Here is a 19,346-nt window from a genome sequence, read left to right on the forward strand (position 1 = left end):
GCCAGGACAGGAGACCCGGCTCCCCACCGGCAGGAAAGGTCCCGCTTCACCGCGAGGGTTGCTGGGAAGGGGTGTCCTCAGGCTCTGAGAATGGCCCTGGGTTCCATGCTTCCCAAGTGGGTCGCGCCCGGATTTCCATGGATTGTCGTCTGGACTGATCACAGGGAGGTAGGGAGAGAGGCGTTTCTCAAACCTACAAAACCAGGTGGGCACTTGATACCAGGTTCTCGCTCAGAGAGCACAGCCTTCCTGAGCTGGAGTCCAATAAATATCGTCTTACTGTTCTTCAATACCTGTAGGTGGAAGCTTTAGACTCAGTTTACAAGTTTTGTTGCTGAAACTTGACCTCTGTATACTGATCCTGAGTTAAATTATGGAGACAGAATTTTGGGTGAAATAGAAAAAAACAGTTTTATTTCTTTGCCAGACAAAGGCACCTACAGCAGCCCTCCCCCCAAACTGGCCCACCCTGGAGGGGGTAGTGAGGAATCTTATAGTGTTCAAGTAGCAGAGCAGGATCAGCTGATGGACATTCTCCTTATTGGTTGAGGTAATTGGGAGTCAGTCAGTGTCATCAACCTTCTGGTTCCAACCTTCTGGTTCTGGGCACTTACATGCTAGTGGGAAGCATACAGTTAACTTACTCCAACTGGTAGGAGTTTGAGTATCTGCAAAACAGCTCAAAGGAGATGGCTCAGATATTTATACTCCTTGAGTCCTTGCCAGAAATAAGTTGCTACCAGTATCTGTTGCAGAAGCCTCCCCTCCTCTACTGTATAGTAATGTGGCACAGGGCTTATGAATCATCCTTGAAGTACTCAGAGGAGGCAGAAAGCTCTGCCTTCCCTTCATCTGGAGGACTCACCAGTCACTTGACTTTTGAGGTGCCTCATTCCCTCCCCATTGAAATGAGGTTTTGTTTTGTTTTATTTTGTTTTTGGCTATTCAGAACGTTGGGCCAGGGATCAAACCCTTGCCACAGCAGCAACCCAAGTCACTGCAGTGACAATGCCAGATCCTTAACCTGCTGTGTCACATGGGAGCTCCCTCATTGAATTGTTTTGGATGGAATATGACCCAGCTTTGGACAAAAGGACTCTAGCTGGCTTCTACAAGCAGCCTGTGGAGATTTCCCTTCTTTGTATATTTGATTGACTTGTAATGGTTGGGTTAATTTTTTTTTCCACCCTCAGAGTCACCCAACCCAGGAGTCTCCAGCTCACAGTACTGGTGTTTGTGATGATAAAATTCTCTTTTTTTTTTTTTTTTTTTTTTTGTCTTTACTTGAGCCGCTCCCACAGCATATGGAGGTTCCCAGGCTAGGGTTCTAATTGGAGTTGTAGCCACCGGTCTATGCCAGAGCCACAGCAATGCAGGATCCGGGCCACATCTGCAACCCACTCCACAGCTCGTGGCAATGCCAGATCCTTAATCCACTGAGCAAGGCCAGGGATGGAACCTGCAACCTCATGGTTCCTAGTCGGATTCGTTAACCACTGCACCACGACGGAAACTCCTGTGATGATAAAATTCTTAATTGACTAAGGGAAGTATACCAGTGGTGTTCTATTTATTATGTGCTGAATGTGGAGATCAGAATTAGACTGCCAAAATAAAAGAGTGAACCTCTAGCTGTATTTACTACTCAGGTGGGAGAAGCAAGAGGATAAAGAATAGTTGTCAATCCATATTTGGTTCAATTTGCCTTGCTGTTCAAAGCCTCCTGGGAAAGTCTGAAGAATGTCACCAATTTCCTTGTCCTGGATATTGAAGATGGTTTGTTTCCCAGAAGAGCTTGAGGACAGGCATTTGGCAATAGCATGTGTTGGGAATCTCGTCCACAGAGGATGTCCCTTATTCCTCATCATTGTTGGGGGATGGCTAACTAGGGCATGTCATTCCACAAGGGGAGGTGTCAGATGAAGTCCCCAGCAGACCACTAGGCCAAACCAAATGAATGGCAAGGCAGCAGGACCATGGAGTAGTTTAGATAAACTCTCAACACCCGAGAAATGAGAGTTGTGGCAAACCTCAGAGGTTCATGGAAAACCTTGTCACATGCAGGACGTAGAGGGTTGGGGGGTATACTGTCCTCCTAAATTAGAAATAAATCCTAGAAAAGACTCAAGCGGGAGTTCCCGTCATGGCGCAGTGGTTAATGAATCCAACTAGGAACCATGAGGTTGCAGGTTCGGTCCCTGCCCTTGCTCAGTGGGTTAAGGATCCAGCGTTGCCGTGAGCTGTGGTGTAGGTCACAGACACGGCTTGGATCCCGTGTTGCTGTGGCTCTGGCATAGGCTGGTGGCTCCAGCTCCAATTCGACCCCTAGCCTGGGAACCTCCATATGCCGCGGGAGCGGCCCAAGAAATAGCTAAAAAGACAAAAAAAAAAAGAATCAAGCGTTATCTTATAGAAAAATAATAGCGTTATTGTTCATAAAGTTTGAAAATCAGGGATATGCAGCTTTCAGCTGTAAATGAAAGTAGTTTTGGGGGTGAAATGAAGGAGGTGAGGGATTTTTAAAAGTAAAAGCTGCAGAAGCCACAGTTGAGAGATTTTGTTTGTTTGTTTGTTTTTGTTTTTTCTAGGGCCGCACCCATGGCATATGGAGGTTCCCAGGCTAGGGGTCCAATCGGAGCTGTTGCTGCCGACCTATGCCAGAGCCACAACAATGCCAGATCCGAGCCGCATCTGTGACCTACACCACAGTTCATGGCAACGCTGGATCCTTAACCCACTGAGCGAAGCCAGGGATCGAACCCACCCGCAAACTCATGGTTCCTAGTTGGATTCGTTAACCACTGAGCCATGACAGGAACTCTGCAGTTGAGAGATTTTTTAAGGAGACTGGATGGCCCTTGCAGCTAGACCATGAGTCTTTGTGGAACTGAGCAGAAAACTATAGAGCTCCCGGTGGACAGAACCTCCCATCCATCCCAGTGTCCCCTGACTCTTATTGTTCAAAAGCTTTAGCCTAGGCCTTCCTACAGTTCCAAAGAACCAATTTAATCAGATAATTAAAATGCAGAAACAATGGAAAGCATTCAAGCAAGACAAAATAATGATAGTTTAGCCATCAAACAAAGTTAAGGGCTTTTTTTTTTTTTTTTTTTTTTTTTTTTTTTTTGGTCTTTTTAGAGCCACACCTGCAGCACATGGAAATTCCCGGCTAGGGTCAAATCAGAGCTGTAGCTACCAGCCTACCCCACAGCCACAGCACCACCAGATCTGAATGTTGTCTGCATCCTACACTGCAGCTTCCGGCAATGCCAGATCCTTAATCCACTGAGGGAGGTCAAGGATAGAGATCCTCCTGGACACTAGTCAGGTTCATAATCAACTGAGCCACAATGGGAACTCCCAGTCAAGGACCTTTAGTTCCTTCTCAAGGTCTGTAGATAATATTCTGAGCCATGTGCTTGAGTTGTTTTGCAGAGTCTAAAATCCCTTCCAGGAGTTCCCGTCGTGGCTCAGTGGTTCATGAATCTGACTAGGAACCATGAGGTTGCAGGTTTGATCCCTGGCCTTGCTCAGTGGGTTAAGGATCCGGCATTGCCATGAGCTATGGTGTAGGTCACAGACGCAGCTTGGATCTGGCATTGCTGTGGCTCTGGTGTAGGCCAGCGGCTACGGCTCCAATTAGACCCTTAGCCTGGGAACCTCCATATGCTGCGGGAGCGGCTCTAGAAAAGGCAAAAAGACCAAAAAAATTAAAAAATAAATAAAATCCCTTCCAGGTGAAGGAAGTTAACTGGATGCTGATCATCAGACCATTTGAGCCATAAAATTGATTTTTGAGATTCCCGAAATATCACCCTGTTAACTCACAATCAACCAATTAGAGAATTTTGCATAAGCTGGTCACACTCCCTGTGACTTTCTCCCTCACTCTGACATTAAAAACCCTTCCCTGGAACCCCATCAGAGACTGGATCTTTTGACCATGAGTTTCCTTTTCTGCTTGCTTAGCATTCTGCAATAAATCTTTTTCCTTTACCACAACCCAGTGTCAGGAGATTGGCTTTACTGTGCACGGGGTGAGCTGACACAAGTTTGGTTCAGTAATACTTGCAGCCTGAGTGCAAGGTTTTGATGATTAGCTGTTATTGGAGCTTCTTTTTGGAGGCCTTTCTAGATAGGACCCTTAGCAGATTCAGAAGTCCTTACAGTTTTTGTTCATAGATATTTTTAAAAAATATTGTAAGTGACTGAACCACAGGTCTGTCATGACTGCCTGACTCCATTTTATGTTGGGTCTCTGTTAAACACAATGGGTCCATTTTCTATGTTTTTTCTTAGGGAATTTATTTTTATTTTTCATTAGAGAAGGTTACTTTATTTTTTCAATGCCTTTATGACCAAAGTATCAGGGAGTACCTAGGAGGGGACATCTCTTACTGAGCAGGAAGTGAACACTATGTTATGGTTTGTTCTTGGGGTGTTTATACTATATGATATTAATATTACATGTGCAATATGTTTGTGATACTGCAAAACATGACTTGCAAGAAAGAAATTTTTAGTTTGGCCTCACCATAAATGAATGCAAAATAGACAAATACAGAATCTAAGAAAACATGTGACATTCCTGCATACACAGAGCAGCTGGCAATCCTATTCCAGATGTGTTATATGCATCTACAATTTTGCGTAAAATCTAGTATGTGCTAAACACTTCTTAGATCTGTAAATACACACCACAACACAGCTTCCACATACATTCTCACCTTTCTAGCAAGACTTTCAAAAGATCCTGCAACCCCTCCAATCAGTTAATTAGACACATTTTCAAGTATAAATAATCATATTGGAATTGTCTTGTGATGCAGCAGGTTAAGGATTCAGTTATAACTGCAGCAGCCTGGGTTGCTGCTGTGGTGAGGGTTTTATCCCTGGCCCAGGAACTTCCACATGCCAGGCCCAACCCATAAAAAAATGAAAAAAAAAATTTTTAAAAAGGAATCATATGGAGTTACTATTGTGGTTCAGCAATAAAGAACCAAGTAGTATCCATGAGGATGTGGGTTTGATTCCTGGCCCTGCTCAGTGGGTTAAGGGTCTGGTATTGCTGTCAGGTACAGTATAAGTCTCAGAGGTGGCTCAGATCTGGCATTGCTCTGGCGGTGGTGTAGGCTGACAGCTGCAGCTCTGATTTGACCCCTAGCCTGGGAACTTCCATATGCCATGGGTGCAGCCCTAAATAAATAAATAAATAAATAACATTTTGAGTGTGGCCACAGGCTCAGCTTCATTCTCTGGCTTTTCTACTATTATTGTTATTACTATTAGCCTCACCCCTTGGCAAGTGGAAGTTCCTGGGCCATGGAACTTAGCCACAGCAGCAACCCATGCAACTGCAGTGACAACGCCGGATCTTTAACCCACTGGGCCACAAGCAAACTCCCCAGATTCTTGAAATAATGGAAGATAGCTCAGATATGGAGAAATATATATTGTTTGAAGAAACATTTTGCTCACTAGGTTTAAACAGAATCACTGCCTATACAACTAGAAAAGCTGATCATTTGAGACCCAAAATCACAGTTTCAAACATTCAACCAATTGTGTATCTCCTGTCATTATTTCTCCATCATCCCCACCATGGCTCTCTCTGAAGTCTTTTCTTTCTTGTCCTGGAACAATATGCCGAATTTCATTAAACCTAATCCAGAACTTCAGTCAACGTGTATTTGAAAAGCGACGATATAGCAAATAGCTATGAGTGTCCCTTTGGACGAGCAGACTTGGGGAGAACTTGCTGTGTTTCGGAGTCTGAAATAAAAGGTCCCTAAATTTTCTGTGAGTATTCCCAGAGAGCTCTCCAGAAATCTGGGAGCGTTCCCTTTAAGAGCAAGGGACGCACCCGCCTCGTGTTTGGAGCCAGGGAACTCCACTTCCCAGAGCCTCTTTTGGAGCCTCTAAGCCTCTACCACACACAAAGGAAGTGAGTAGGGGCTGTGAAATTTACAGGTGTGGCAGAAGCGGAACTACATTACCCAGAGGTCGCTGCGTGCGAGGATGCCCCATTCGACCCAATGAAAACGTAGGGGAGGGACGCACACGTGCGTACGTATTGCGTGGGGAGGGACTTCCGGCGCTTCCTCTTGCAGTGTTTGAATAACTTCGAGTTGTTCGCGGATTAATGGGCAGAGCGTCTTTTGGGGGACACCGAGGTGACGGAGCGGAAAAGCCGGAGAAGAGGCGTGGTTCCCGCTGCCCAGAAGCGGATGCGAGGCCCTCTGAACCCGTAGTTGACGGCGGTGCCCTCGTTCCCGTCCCGCTCACCACCTCCCCAGTCCCCGCTCTTCCCACGGCAGGTGGCAAAGGCAGCGCCGATGAGCCCGGCTCAGGTGGGTCCCATGTCTCCCGGGCCCCCACCTGGCCCGCCTCCCGCCTCCGAGGACCAAATTCGGACCGAGGAGCGCCCGCTCATCTTCTCTGCGGGTCAGCCTCAGAGTCCAGAGCAGAGGGCAGCCTTGGGAGGGTCGCCCTTTAAGCCAGTGGGCTGGGGTGCGGGCGAGAGTTTGCTGGGGGCCGCCTGTGCACGGCTTGCAGGTGCTGCGGAGTCGGCAGCGTTGGGGAAACCCGGGGTGTCTCCCCTGAAAAGTTAGCCTGAGCTTCTGGAATCCATGGAAGGTTGTGAAGGCAGTGGGGATGAGATGACCATGTCCGAAGTGAGTTTATTTTTTTACTTGTTTCTTTTTTCAATGCAGTGGTTTTGTTTTTGTTTGTTTTGGTTTCATTTTCTTAGCATGCAGAATTTCCCCGGCCAGGAATCGAACCCACGCTACATCAGTGACAATGCTGGATCCATAACCTCTAGGCCACCAGGGAACTCCCCAAAGTTAGAAGTTTAAATTTTGGAAAACTGGATGCCAATGGAGGCAGGGAGACTGCGGAGGAGACGACCACGATAGAACCAAGGAGAATTATGGTAGGGGCTGGACGAGGGTGGTTTCGGGACAGGGGAAATACGAAGAGATTCTCCTTCAAAGAAGGAGCAGTTGGATTCCCTCATTTGTAGAATACGATTGTAAGCAAAGGCGGGAATGAAACACCATCCCAAAGTTTTTGCCCGAATATCTGAAAAAGCACGTAGATGGGCAGGTTGCTGCAATGAGTAGGTTCGGGGAGTAAGATGGTGAGTTGTTCTTGGACATGTTGGTCCCGAGATGTTTCGAGATCACCATATGGTTCACCAAATGGAGACACTATACGTGGAGGAGAAGGTAAGAGTCTGGAGGCAGAGGAAGGAGGCGGGATGGGAGACCTCAAAGGAGTGGCGGGTGTGGACGGGCCAGGGCGTGGCCTGGGGATGGGATTGAGGAGGCACTCTTAGGACTGTGACTTGAGATGGACCCTGTGGTGAGGGAGGGCAGGAGATGGGGGGCAGGTGTCCGCATCCCTGATGGGCCACAGACAAGAGCAGGCCTGGCGCAGGAGGATCGTGGCCTGTGTGAAGAAAAGGAGGGCTGGACGGGACAGGGCGCTTCCCTGCAGTGGCGCCTGCAGTGTGTGCTGGTGTGGGTCCTCCACTTGCAGGCTCTGCTGAGCCCAGGGCCACTTGAGATAGAACAAGGGGAAGGCGGGCCAGGCTGGCGCAGCCACTGCGTCCTAGACCAGGGCCCTGCCACCTCACCTCCACCCCCGAGGGCCAGAGAGGTGGTCCCCTGCTTCAGTCAAGGGCTCCCCTGCTCCCTTTTGAGGCTGACTTAGTAGGTAGGCCGGGTTGCTGAATGGACTAATAGCTGACTTACCTGCCCAGCTCTTCCTTACAGCTCATTAACTAAGAGTGTGTGAAAGGCTACTTCCTGTTGTGGCTCAGCAGGTTAAGAACCCAACATAGTATCCATGAGGAGATGGGTTCAATCCCTAGCCTCGCTCAGTCTGTGGCATAGATTGCAGATGGAGATGTGGCTCAGATCTGTTGTTACTGTGTCTGTGGCATAGGCCTGCAATTGCAGTTCCATTTCAATCTATAGCCCGGGCAACTTCGATATGCTGCAGGTGCGGCTGTATTTAAAAAAGGTATGAAACATTTATTAATTTATACATTAATTAGGAGTTCCTTGGTGGCTCAGTGGGTAAAGGATCTGGCACTGTCATCACTGTGGCACTGATTCCCTCCCTGGCGCAGGAATTTCTGCATGCTATGGGTAAGGCCAAAGGGGGAAAAAGATTTAAAAAGTAAATAGGATGTCCCATTGTGACTCATCGGGTTAAAAACCTGACTGATATCCATGGAAGGTGCGGGTTTGATCTCTGACTTTGTTCAGTGGGTTAGGATCCAGAGTTGCCAGAAGCTGCATCATAGGTTGCAAATGAAGCTCAAATCCTATGTTGCTGTGATGTAGCCTGCAATTGCAGCTTTGATTTTAGCCCCAGCCCATGAACGTCTGTATGCTGCAGGTGTGGCTCTAAAAAGAAAAAAAAGAAACTAATTAACTAATATTCCTCTAAATGCATATCTACAGGCGATTAGAAATGATCCTCTAGCCTTGGTTAAACGTATGCAAACATTTTTGATTGGCTCTGCATTGAATTACCTCTAGGTATTTACTTACAATGCAAAGTTTTGTATATAGCAGCCTCTGAAATCTTAAGAAGAAGTGAAAATGGGAGTTGCCGTTGTGGCTCAGTGGTTAACCAATTCGACTAGAAACCGTGACGTTGCGGGTTTGATCCCTGGCCTCGCTCGGTGGGTTGAGGATCCGGTGTGGCCGTGAGCTGTGGTGTAGGTCGCAGATGCGGCTCGGATCCTGCTTTGCTGTGGCTGTGGTGTAGGCCAGTTTCTGCAGCTCTGATTAGACCCCTAGCCTGGGAACCTCCATATGCCATGAGTGCCACCCTAGAAAAAGACAAAAAGACAAAAAAAGAAGAAGAAGTGAAAATGAAGACCCGGAGTTCCTGTCGTGGCTCAGTGGTGAATGAATCCGACTAGGAACTACAAGGTTGTGGATTCGATCCCTGGCCTTGCTCAGTGAGTTAAGGGTCTGGTGCTGCCGAGAGCTGTGGTGTAGGTTGCAGACGTGGTTGGGATCCCACGTTGCTGTGGCTCTGGCATAGGCCAGGGTCTACAGCTCTGATTAGACCCCTAGCCTGGGAACCTCCATATGCTGTGGGAAGCAGCCCTAGAAAAGGGAAAAAAAAAAAAAGAAGACCCCAAACTTCAAAACTCTACCACTTCATTTGCTATGGACATATGTATACAACTGTGGACTCCGTGGACAGTCATAGGTGATACATGGTATGAATTCCTTCCATTAGATACTAACGTGAGCCCCATGAGGTTGGAAGCATTTTATCCCCGTAAGCCTTTACTTTCCCCTGAAGCTCAGGGAGTCCTTCTCCAGGGTCACCCAGCTGCTAAGAGGCAGTACTGTTTTCTGAGGAACTGAGCTGAGGCTGTCAGCTGCGGTCCAGGGCAAGGAAGGGTGGCCCAGCTCGGCTGTAGGGTCCTACATTGTTACCTGTGTCTCATGGCTTCCTTCTTCCCCCAGGGCCCCATGGCAGCGGCAGAAATGCTTACGGACCCCGAACAGGTGAGTGGAGGGTCACCCTGCTACTCAGGCCCCCAGGGAAGGGTAGTGTCCCACGACCTGTGTCCCTTCTCCTGCGTCTGTAGACCTCGTGCTTTCCCCAGGCCTGGGGTCCTGTATTTAGTCTCAGGTATTCTGGAACAGTTCCATTTCTGACACCTGATGGGGTGAGACGGGGCAGGGCCTCCTGACCACCGGACGCAGAAGGTTCACACAGCTGCAGGTGAGACCTGGCGGGCAAGTTCAGGGAACTGCAGGTCTCTGTTACATCTGGTGGAAATGGGAGCTGGGGGAGCAGGACACAGGTCTCAGATCTCAGAGAGGTCCTGGTCCCCCAAGCTCAGGTTGGTGGGTGGTGGGTGAGTTTGAAGCAGAGGAGGAAGGTGCCATGACCCAGGTTTGGACGGGCTTCCTCTGGCTGCAGGTTGGCAGAAGGCGGGGAGGGGGTGGGGGAGAGTGGGGGGAGGTGGAGGCAGGAATACCTGGGGGCAGTTTCCTGCAATAATCCAGGAGAGTGTTGGTGACACAACTTCTACAGTGGTAGCTGTGGAGGGAGAGCAGTGCTTGGCTTCTGGATGTGTTGTGAACTAGAGCTGCCTGTGTTGCTTGTGGTGGAGAGAGAGGGACTCAAGGACGTGGGCCAAAAGGAGGAATCAGGGCCAAGTCCAGGAATCTGGCTGTGCTTGGTTTTGTTTTTTTTTAATTTTAATTTTTTTCTTTTGTCTTTTTAGGGCTGCTTCCCTTGGCATATGGAGGTTCCCAGGCTATGGGTCTAATCAGAGCTACAGCTGCAGGCCTATGCCAGAGCCATAGCAATGTCAGATCCAAACTGAGTCTGTGACCTACACCACAGCTCATGGCAATGCCAGATCCTTAACCCACTGAGTAAGGCCGGCGATCAAACCCACAACCTCATGGTTCCTAGTTGGATTCGTTTCTGCTGCACCACGAAGGGAACTCTTTTTTTTTTTAATGATTTTTATTTTTTCCATGATAGCTGGTGTCCAGTGACCCGTCAGTTTTCTACTGTACAGCAAGGTGACCCAGTCGCACATACATGTATCCATTCTTTTTCTCACATTATCATATTCCATCCTACGTGACTAGATAGAGTTCTCAGTGCTGTACAGCAGGAGCTCATTGCTTATCCATTCCAAAGGCAATAGTTTGCATCTGCTAACCTCAGATTCCCAGTCTATCCCATTCCCTCCCACTCGGCAACCACAAGTCTGTTCTCCAAGTCCGTGATTTTCTTTTCTTTTCTTTTTTTTTTTTTTTTTTTTTTTTATTTTTTTTATTTTTTGTCTTTTTGCCATTTCTTGGGCCGCTCCCACGGCATATGGAGATTCCCAGGCTAGGGGTTGAATTGGAGCTGTAGCCACTGGCCTATGCCAGAGCCACAGCAACACGGGATCCGAGCCGTGTCTGCAACCTACACCACAGCTCACGGCAACGCCGGATCGTTAACCCTCTGAACAAGGGCAGGGACCGAACCCACAACCTCATGGTTCCTAGTCGGATTCATTAGCCACTGCGCCACCATGGGAACTCCGTGATTTTCTTTTCTGTGGAGAGGTTCATTTGTGCCATATGTTAGATTCCACATATAAGTGGTATCATATGGTATTTGATAAGTCATATTTCTTTCTGACTTATTTCACTTAGCATGAGAGTCTCTAGTTCCATCCATGTTGTTGCAAATGGCAGGAATCCGGCCTTGTTAGGAAGGATGGATCCACTACACTCGGCCCGGGGTGGTGGGGTGTCAGGTGTAGAAGGAACTTTCAGATGGAACGAGCAGAGTCGGGTTTTTTCCATATCACAGTTGTTTTAGGGACTCCCAGGAGATGGGGGACACTTTTACACAGAGATCTGGAGTTGAGAGGATGGATTCAGGATGGAGGCAGACATAACATAGTGGCTGGTGTGTAGGCAAGGATGAAGTGGACCAGCTGTAGGCAGCATCCCCTCTAGTTGATGGTGGCGATGCCATGAGAGGATGAGAAGTGGGGATGAAGGGCCTGAGGACTAGTTTCTTGGGTTGGGTACAGGCTGGTAATGGGGGCATCACCAGCACAGATGAGGGAGCAGGCGGGATGTAGGAGGGAGAATGCCTCCTGAGGGCAGAGGGGACACTTGATGGCTCTTGAGGGAGGACATGGGATCAGTTAGAAGAGGTACTATACCTGGGGAGGTTAGTGTAGCTGAGACACTGTGAAGCACAGAGGAGGGAGAGGGCGAAGGGCACAGGGGGTCTCATCTAGAAAAGGTGACTAGCTGAGTGTGGGGGGGCACCCAAGAAACAGGACAGGTAAGGAGACCTTCCAGGCAGGGCTTGGGGCCGGCAGCATTCAGGGGGAGGACTGGGCTAAATTGAAGGCTAGGAGCACTTGCCATTCCCTGCCTAGGTTCCGTGTGCAGAGTGCTCTGGAGGGTCAGAGGAAGGTACAGCCCAACGCGTGCCAGGCGGGTCAGGAGGCGGGTAGATGGTTGGCGCCAGGCCCTGGCCCTGGGCTTAGGAGGAAGGACAACTCTGAGTTTGGTTGTCTGAGGGTCAGCCTGGGGTCCCAGGACACGGGACAGTAGGGGAGGGCTGGGGCCCTGCATTCAGGGCCCCAGCCTAGGTGGTGCTGTCGCTCGACCCCTCCCCCGAAGCTCGTGCCCTGTGGTGGACGCAGTGATCGGTGGTACCGAGGAGCACAGGCCCCAGTGCACAGGACCTGGGGGACCTGGGCCATCTAGGGGGGCCTGGGAGGGGTACGTGTGGGGACAGGGTGGGGTCCTGAGGAGGGCAGGGCAACAGTGAGCGTACCCACAGGATCTTCGCTTGTGGAGCTGAATGGAGACACAGCGAGACCCACATGGAAGGAGGGTGTCATCACGTGTATGTCCCCGGAGCAGAAGGCCCACCGTGTACCACAGGCCCTGTGGGAAGTGCCAGATGTGGTCTGCAGGCCTGAGCACAGGAATAGGGAGGGAGTGGTCAGACCCTTTCAGACTTTGGAGGGAAGTGCAGGGAGGGTTGGAAGGAAAGCTGAGGGGTGGCTATTGGTCGGATTCTTGTGTGCCTGGGACTGGGGGCTGTCCTGGTGGCTGGTTCCTGCCCTGGGCTGATGAGCAGGGGAAGTACTGGCTTGGGGGTGAGAGTGATCACGGAGCAGGTTCAGGGTGTGGGCTCTGGGCCTGGCCGTTCGCTTAGCCCTGTAACTCACGGCTGGCAGGTGGATGAATGCAGAATCCACAGAAGGACAGTTAAAAGCAGAAGCTGTTCATGAACCACACTCTTCCCGTTCTGGCAGGGCCGTGTGGTCTTTGAGGACGTGGCCATATCTTTCTCCCAGGAGGAGTGGGGGCTCCTGGATGAGGCTCAGAGACGCTTGTACCATGCCGTGATGACGGAGATCTTGGCACTTTTGACCTCACCAGGTAAGGTGTGCACTCTCGGCCTGTGTCCTGGGCTGGGCTCTGTCCTCCTCACGCTGAGGCCATGGGTCCCCCTGCCTTCCAGTCTCCTGGCCCCTGTGGTGTTGGTGCCGGGGCTGGATCATGTGTACAGGGTCATCCTTCTCCCCAAGCAGCCCCGTCTCTCCTACTCTGAATGCTCGTGAGACGGGACTGAGGGGTCAGAAATCTGGATCTGGTCTCAGACGCCCTCAGCCTGGCCTGTCCCCGGGTGAGTCACTCGGTCTAGATGCTTGGAACTTGGTGCCGAGGGCGTCCCCTTCTCTTGCTGACATTCCTTTCAGGCACCAACCTAACTGCTCATTTGGGGACCACAGGTTGTTCCCCAGTCTCCCCTGTGAAGGTCTTATGATTTCAGGATGGTGGGTGTCCTGTGTTTGATCTTGTCTGCATGTGGGCTGGCCTCTCCCTTTCCTGTCTCTCACCCAGGACTGGCCTCTCTCAGGTGCCACGTCAGTGCTCACCTGGGGCAACGGGGCAGCCCCTGGGTACCTGCTAGTGTGGGTTTTACAACATCAGTGGCCAGAGATGTTCAAAAGTGCACGACTTTGTTGCAGGGTGGCTGGGAAAGGGTGTGGACAGGGCTGGGTCCTGTGTTCCCTGTTGGTTGATGGTGAACCACCTCATTTCTGCCTTTTCTTCCCCATTTTTGTTTCTTCTGCCACACTGCACGCACACCAGTGTGGCCCTGACTTGTCACATGTTCTGTCTCATTGCTCCCTCTGCAGCGATGCTCGTTTGACTGTGTGTAAGGTGTTGTGACGTCTGCACGTATTCTCATTGCATTTCGTAGTCAGGTGTTTCTAGGTCTAGACACAGCCTCCTCCAAAGAGCTCACTAGTCCCCAGTAGCCACAGGTGTGTTGAGAGCCATCTGCAGAGCACTGACGTGCAGTCCTGTCGCTCCCCCCCGGCTACGGTCTGAATGTTTATGTCGCCCCAGAGTTTATCTTTTGCAAACCTCCTGCCCAGGGCGACAGTGTTAGGAGGTGGGGTTCGGGTTTATCAGGGGCCTGGTCATGGAGGCAGAGTCTTCATGAGTGGGGGTCCGTGCCCATATGATAGGACCACACACAGCTTCCCAGCTCCTCCTCTGTGCGAGGACACAGGGAGACGTCTGCCACCCAGAGGAGTGCAGACTGGCCTCGGGTTCCAGCCTCTGCAAGTGGGAGAGAGATTTCTGTTCTTCAGAGGCCAGCCTGTCTGTAGTACTTTGTATAGCTGCCCAAACAGACCGAGAGTGTACCTCTTTCTCCTCTCCTGACCTGTGTCAGGGCTCTCTCATCATGGGAGCTGCCCAGGTCCATCTCAGCACAGCAGGCCCTCCTGTCGTGGGCTCTGGTCCTGGGTGTGTCACTTCTGATCCGCTGCCCTTCCCACCAGAATCACCATGCACTTCACCAGCATTTCTCTGCCACAGGTTGTTGGCATGGAGCCCAGGATGAGGAGGCACGATCTGAGCAAGCTCTTTCTGTGGCAGTGTCACCAGCCAGGACTCCAGAGCCAGATCCATCCACGAGGACGGCCCGGCCATGTGAGATGTGTGACCCACTCTGCAAATGCCTTGTGCGCCTGCCCAAGCAGGATGGAATGTACCCTGATCGAGGGCCACACGTTGGTGTGACAAACCTTTTCCAGCAGGAAAAGCATCAGGTTAGAGATAAACTTTCCAGAAGGGATGAGGGGCAGCCTTCCTGTCTGACAAAGAGCAGCATTCACATAGCAGATGGGACCTCGACATGCACAGGAGATGGGAAGGACCTCCCAGGCATCACAGGCCTCCTGCAGCAGCCGGGCCCTCACAGTGTGGGGAAGCCACACAGGGACACTGCGTGTGGGGACGCCTTTGGTGGTGGACAGCGTGACTACAGGTGCACTCAGTGTGGGAAAGCCTTCAGCCGAGAAAAGATACTTGTTGAGCACCAGAAAATCCACACTGGTGTAAGGCCTTATGAGTGCAGCAGCTGTGGGCTGGCCTTTGTTCGAAAGTTTCACCTTGTTCAGCACCAGAGAATCCACACTGGAGAAATGCCTTTTCAGTGCAGTGAATGCGGGAAATGCTTTAGGTACAACTCCACACTCATTAGTCATCAGAGAGTTCACCGTGGTGGAGTAAGGTCTTATGAGTGCAGCAAATGTGGGGAATTCTTCAAATACAATGCCAATTTTATGAAACATCAGCGAATTCACAATGGAGAAAGGCCTTATGAGTGCAGAGAATGTGGAAAGTTTTTCAGGTACAACTATCGATTGGTAAGACATGGCCGAGTTCATACTGGAGAAAGGCCCTACGAGTGCAGTGAATGTGGGAAATTTTTCAGGTACAGTTCCACATTCATTAGACATCAGAGAGTTCACACTGCAGAAAGGCCATATAAGTGTAACGAATGTGGGAAAACATTTAGGTACAACTCCACACTCATTAAGCACCAGAGAGTTCACACTGGAGAAAGGCCTTATGAGTGCAGTGAATGTGGGAAATTCTTTCGGTACACCTCTACCCTCATTAGACATCAAAGAATTCATACTGTAGAGAGGCCCTATGAGTGCAGCTTGTGTGGGGAATTCTTCAGGTGCAAGTCCAAGCTTATTAAACATTGGCAGATTCACACTGGAGAAAGGCCTTATGAGTGCAGTGAATGTGGCAAAGCCTTTAGGTACCACTGCAGACTCATTAGACATAAGAGAGTTCACAGTGGAGAAAGGCCTTATGAGTGCAGTGAATGTGGGAAGTTCTTTCGGTACAGCTCCAACCTCATTAAGCACTGGAGAAATCACACTGGAGAGAGGCCGTATGAGTGCAGCGAATGTGGGAAAGCCTTTAGCCACAGGCACATACTTGTGGAGCATCAGAAAATCCATACTGGAGAAAGGCCTTATGAGTGCAGCAAATGTCAGAAAGCCTTCATTAGAAAGTCTCACCTCGTTCATCACCAGAAGATCCACAGTGAAGAAGATGCGAGTGCTGTGATTATGGGGAACTCTTTGGATGCTACTTCAGCCTCATTAAGCAGAGAATTCACAGCAGTAAAGGCCTTATGAAAGGATCTGTTGTACAGCATAGGGAACTATATGCAATATCTTGTAATAATCTATAATGGAAAAGAATCTGAAAAATAATTATATGTGTGTGTGTGTATATATATATATGTAACTGAATCAATTTGCTATACATCTGTAACTCTGTAAATCAACTGTACTTGAATTACAAAAAATAAAAGGCCTTATGAATACAGAGGTCCCGGTACATCAGGTGCTACTCCAAACTCCTTAAACCAGAGAAGCACCTGATGAGCTGATGTCGAAGTGGGCCTTAGGAGTCAGAAAATATGGGAACTTGTTTGGTACAGCTCCACTCATTGGACCAAGAGCTCACACTGGAGGAAGGCCTTCTGAGAACAGTGAATATAAGTCTTTAGGTGAAACTCCAACTCCATCAGAGATTTCGCAGTGGAGATAGGCCTCACTGCAGCGATCATGGGCATATGTTTAGCCGTAACTCCCAGTTCATTCAAGCGCCAAAAAGTTCACACTTGAAGGAGTATCAAAGATAGGGAAGGACTTCAGAAAAATATCTGCTCTAATCTTTCCCTAAGAACTACTTTAATATAGTATGTATATATTTTATTGTAGTAAGATATACATAACAAAATTTACCCTTTACCATTATAATTGCATGATTTAGTGTCTTTAAAAACTCATAGGGGTATGGGGAAGAGTTCCCATCGTGGCTCGGTTGTTAACGAATCTGACTAGGAACCATGAGGTTGTGGGTTTGATCCCTGGCCTTGCTCAGTGGGTTGAGGATCCGGCATTGCCATGAGCTCTGGTGTAGGTTGCAGATCTGGCTCAGATCCTGTGTCGCTGTGGCTCTGGCGTAGGCCAGAGGCTACAGCTCCAATTGGACCCCTAGCCTGGGAACCTCTGTATGCCACAGGTGTGGCCCTGGAAAAGACAAAAAACAAAAACAAAACTCATTGAAGGAGTTCCCTTCATGGCTTGGTGGTTAACAAACCTGACTAGGATCCATGAGGATGCAGGTTCGATCCCTGGCCTCGGTCTTTGGGTTAAGGGTCCGGTGTTGCCGTGAGCTGTGGTGTAGGTCACAGACATGGCTTGGATCCCGTGTGGCTGTGGTCTAGGCCAGTGGCTATAGCTCCGATTCAACCCCCAGCCTGGGAACTTATATATGCCTCAGTTGTGACCCTAAAACAAAAAAGAAAGAAAAACAAAACACCAAACTCATTGTGTTCTCTTGTGTTGCAGCAAGTTAAGAATCCAGTATTGTCACTGCAGTGGCTTTGGTCTCTGCTGTGGTGTCCCTTGCCCGGGAACTTCCATATGTCCCAGTGTGGCCAAAAAATAAGAATTCGCATATTGTGCAACTAATTTTCAGAATTCTTTTCATCAATAACTTTTTGGAGTTCCTGTCGTGGCACAGCGGAAGTGCATCCAACTAGGAACCATGAGGTAGCGGATTTGATCCCTGGCCTCGCTTAGTGGATTAAGGATCTGGCATTGCCGTGAGCTGTGGTATAGGTCCCAGACTCAGCTTGAATCCTACATTGCTCTGGCTGTGGCGTAGGCTGGCAACTGTAGCTCTGATTTGACCCCTAGCCTGGGAACTTCCACATGCCACGGGTGTGGTCCTAAAAAGCAAAGCAAAACAAAACAAAAAGAAACAACTAACTTTTCCTACTCCCTACCTATTCAACTTGGCAACCTCTTTCTCATACTTAGTCTATGAATTTGACTACTCTGGATACTTTCTATACGTATAATCAATCGTTTTTCATTTCTTTGCCACTCGTTTATTTAGCTTAGTGTAATTTTCCCATAATAAGTTTTTCTCGTCATTTTCTCATCTTTTGAGAAGGAATCAGAATTGACCTGCCTAAGACATGGAGATGGGTGCTGATGATCATAAGTTTGACTGATAGGGTATATAGAGAAACAGGAGATCCAGATTTTATATAGAATACTTAATAACAGCTTTACCGACATACACTAAACTTCATTTATTAAAAGTGCAAAATGTTGGAATCTAAAATGTGACAAATGAATTCATCTACGAAACAGACTCACAGACATAGAGAACAGACTTGGGGTTGCCAGAGGCAATGGGGGTGAAGGAAAGAAGTATTGAGAGTTTGTGATTAGCAGATGAAAACTATTAAACATCGGATGGATAAAAAATGTCCTACTATATAGCACAGGGAAATATAGTCAATATCCTGTGATAAAGTGTAATGGAAGAGAATATATTCACTTTGCTATAGAATAGAAATTAACACAATATTGTGAATCAACTGCAATAAAAAATTTTAAAGTTTTTTCTGTTTTGTCTTTTTAGGGCCACACCCAAGGCACATGGAAGTTTCCAGGCCAGGGGTCGAATCAGAGCTGCAGCAACTGTGACCTACACCACAGCTTAAGGCGTCTCGGGGTATTGAACCCACTGAGTGAAGCCAGGGATGGAACCGACATCCTCATGGATACTAACTGGGTTCTCACCCTGCTGAGTCACAACGGGAACTCCAAATGTTTTAAAAGTTTAAAATGTATTTTCACATATCTGCACAAGGGAACCATCACCAAAGGCATGATAAAGTGCATGCCCATTACTTAGAGAATTTCCATTGGGCTCTTTGTTCTTTGTTATCCTCTCTCTCCTAACCCTACCCAACTTGCCATCTCAGGTACATGTTACAGTTTGCATTTTCTAGTTTTTTATATATGCAATTACTCCTATATGGCTGTTTGCATTTTCTAGTCTTTTTCTAGTCTTTTATATATGCAAATACTCCTATATGGCTGTTTTCACTAAGTGCATAAATGTATTTTTTGTTTTATTCGTATGTACAAAGGAATAACATCAAATAAGAATAAGCAAGTCTCTTATATGTGAGCGTTGCATTGTTCCTAAGCAAATATGCTTTTCATGTTCTGACAGTCACTGAGAAAAAGTTGTTTAAAGTATGAAGTGAAGTTGAAACTAAGTAATTTATTTGTCTGCCAAGACCAGCTCAGTGGGTTAGGGGTGAAGAACAGGTGCTGTGAAACTTAAGGAAAAAGTTAACATAAAACAAGACACAACAGAGACATTTATCTTAATTAAAGGTGGGAACTGGGGGACTCAATGTCTCTGGGACCAAGAGCCCCGCCTCAAGAAACCACACTGCTTTTATTGTGCTCTTTAGGATGACGTCAAGGGAGGAGGGGGCTATAGGTGCGGGATATAGGTTTTTTGTTTTTATTATTTTAAAAGTCACATAGTTGACAGATGGTTAAGCTTTTACTCTGACCTTTAGGTATTTAACAATCATTAGCATTTGAGGAAGCTTGG

The 19,346-nt window shown here is 48.4% G+C and overlaps 1 protein-coding gene across 9 annotated transcripts; it reads left to right on the forward strand.

Annotated features, from left to right (window-relative positions):
* Window positions 24-18,331, forward strand: LOC110261312 (zinc finger protein 548-like). 9 transcript variants are annotated; one of them, XM_021097300.1, is made up of 6 exons: window positions 5,189-6,350; window positions 6,752-7,229; window positions 9,501-9,542; window positions 12,358-12,423; window positions 12,839-12,965; window positions 14,421-16,328. In XM_021097300.1, exons 4-6 carry the CDS (start codon window positions 12,379-12,381, stop codon window positions 16,040-16,042), a joined length of 1,794 nt encoding a protein of 597 aa, XP_020952959.1. In that variant the 5' UTR covers window positions 5,189-6,350; window positions 6,752-7,229; window positions 9,501-9,542; window positions 12,358-12,378; the 3' UTR covers window positions 16,043-16,328. The 9 variants fall into 9 exon arrangements, with proteins under 9 accessions (XP_020952964.1, XP_020952961.1, XP_020952959.1 ...); XM_021097301.1 differs by having other exon boundaries at window positions 6,752-6,934; XM_021097296.1 differs by lacking the exon at window positions 12,358-12,423.

The sequence above is a fragment of the Sus scrofa genome, chromosome 6 (assembly GCF_000003025.6).
Source record: "Sus scrofa isolate TJ Tabasco breed Duroc chromosome 6, Sscrofa11.1, whole genome shotgun sequence".
NCBI lineage: Eukaryota > Metazoa > Chordata > Mammalia > Artiodactyla > Suidae > Sus > Sus scrofa.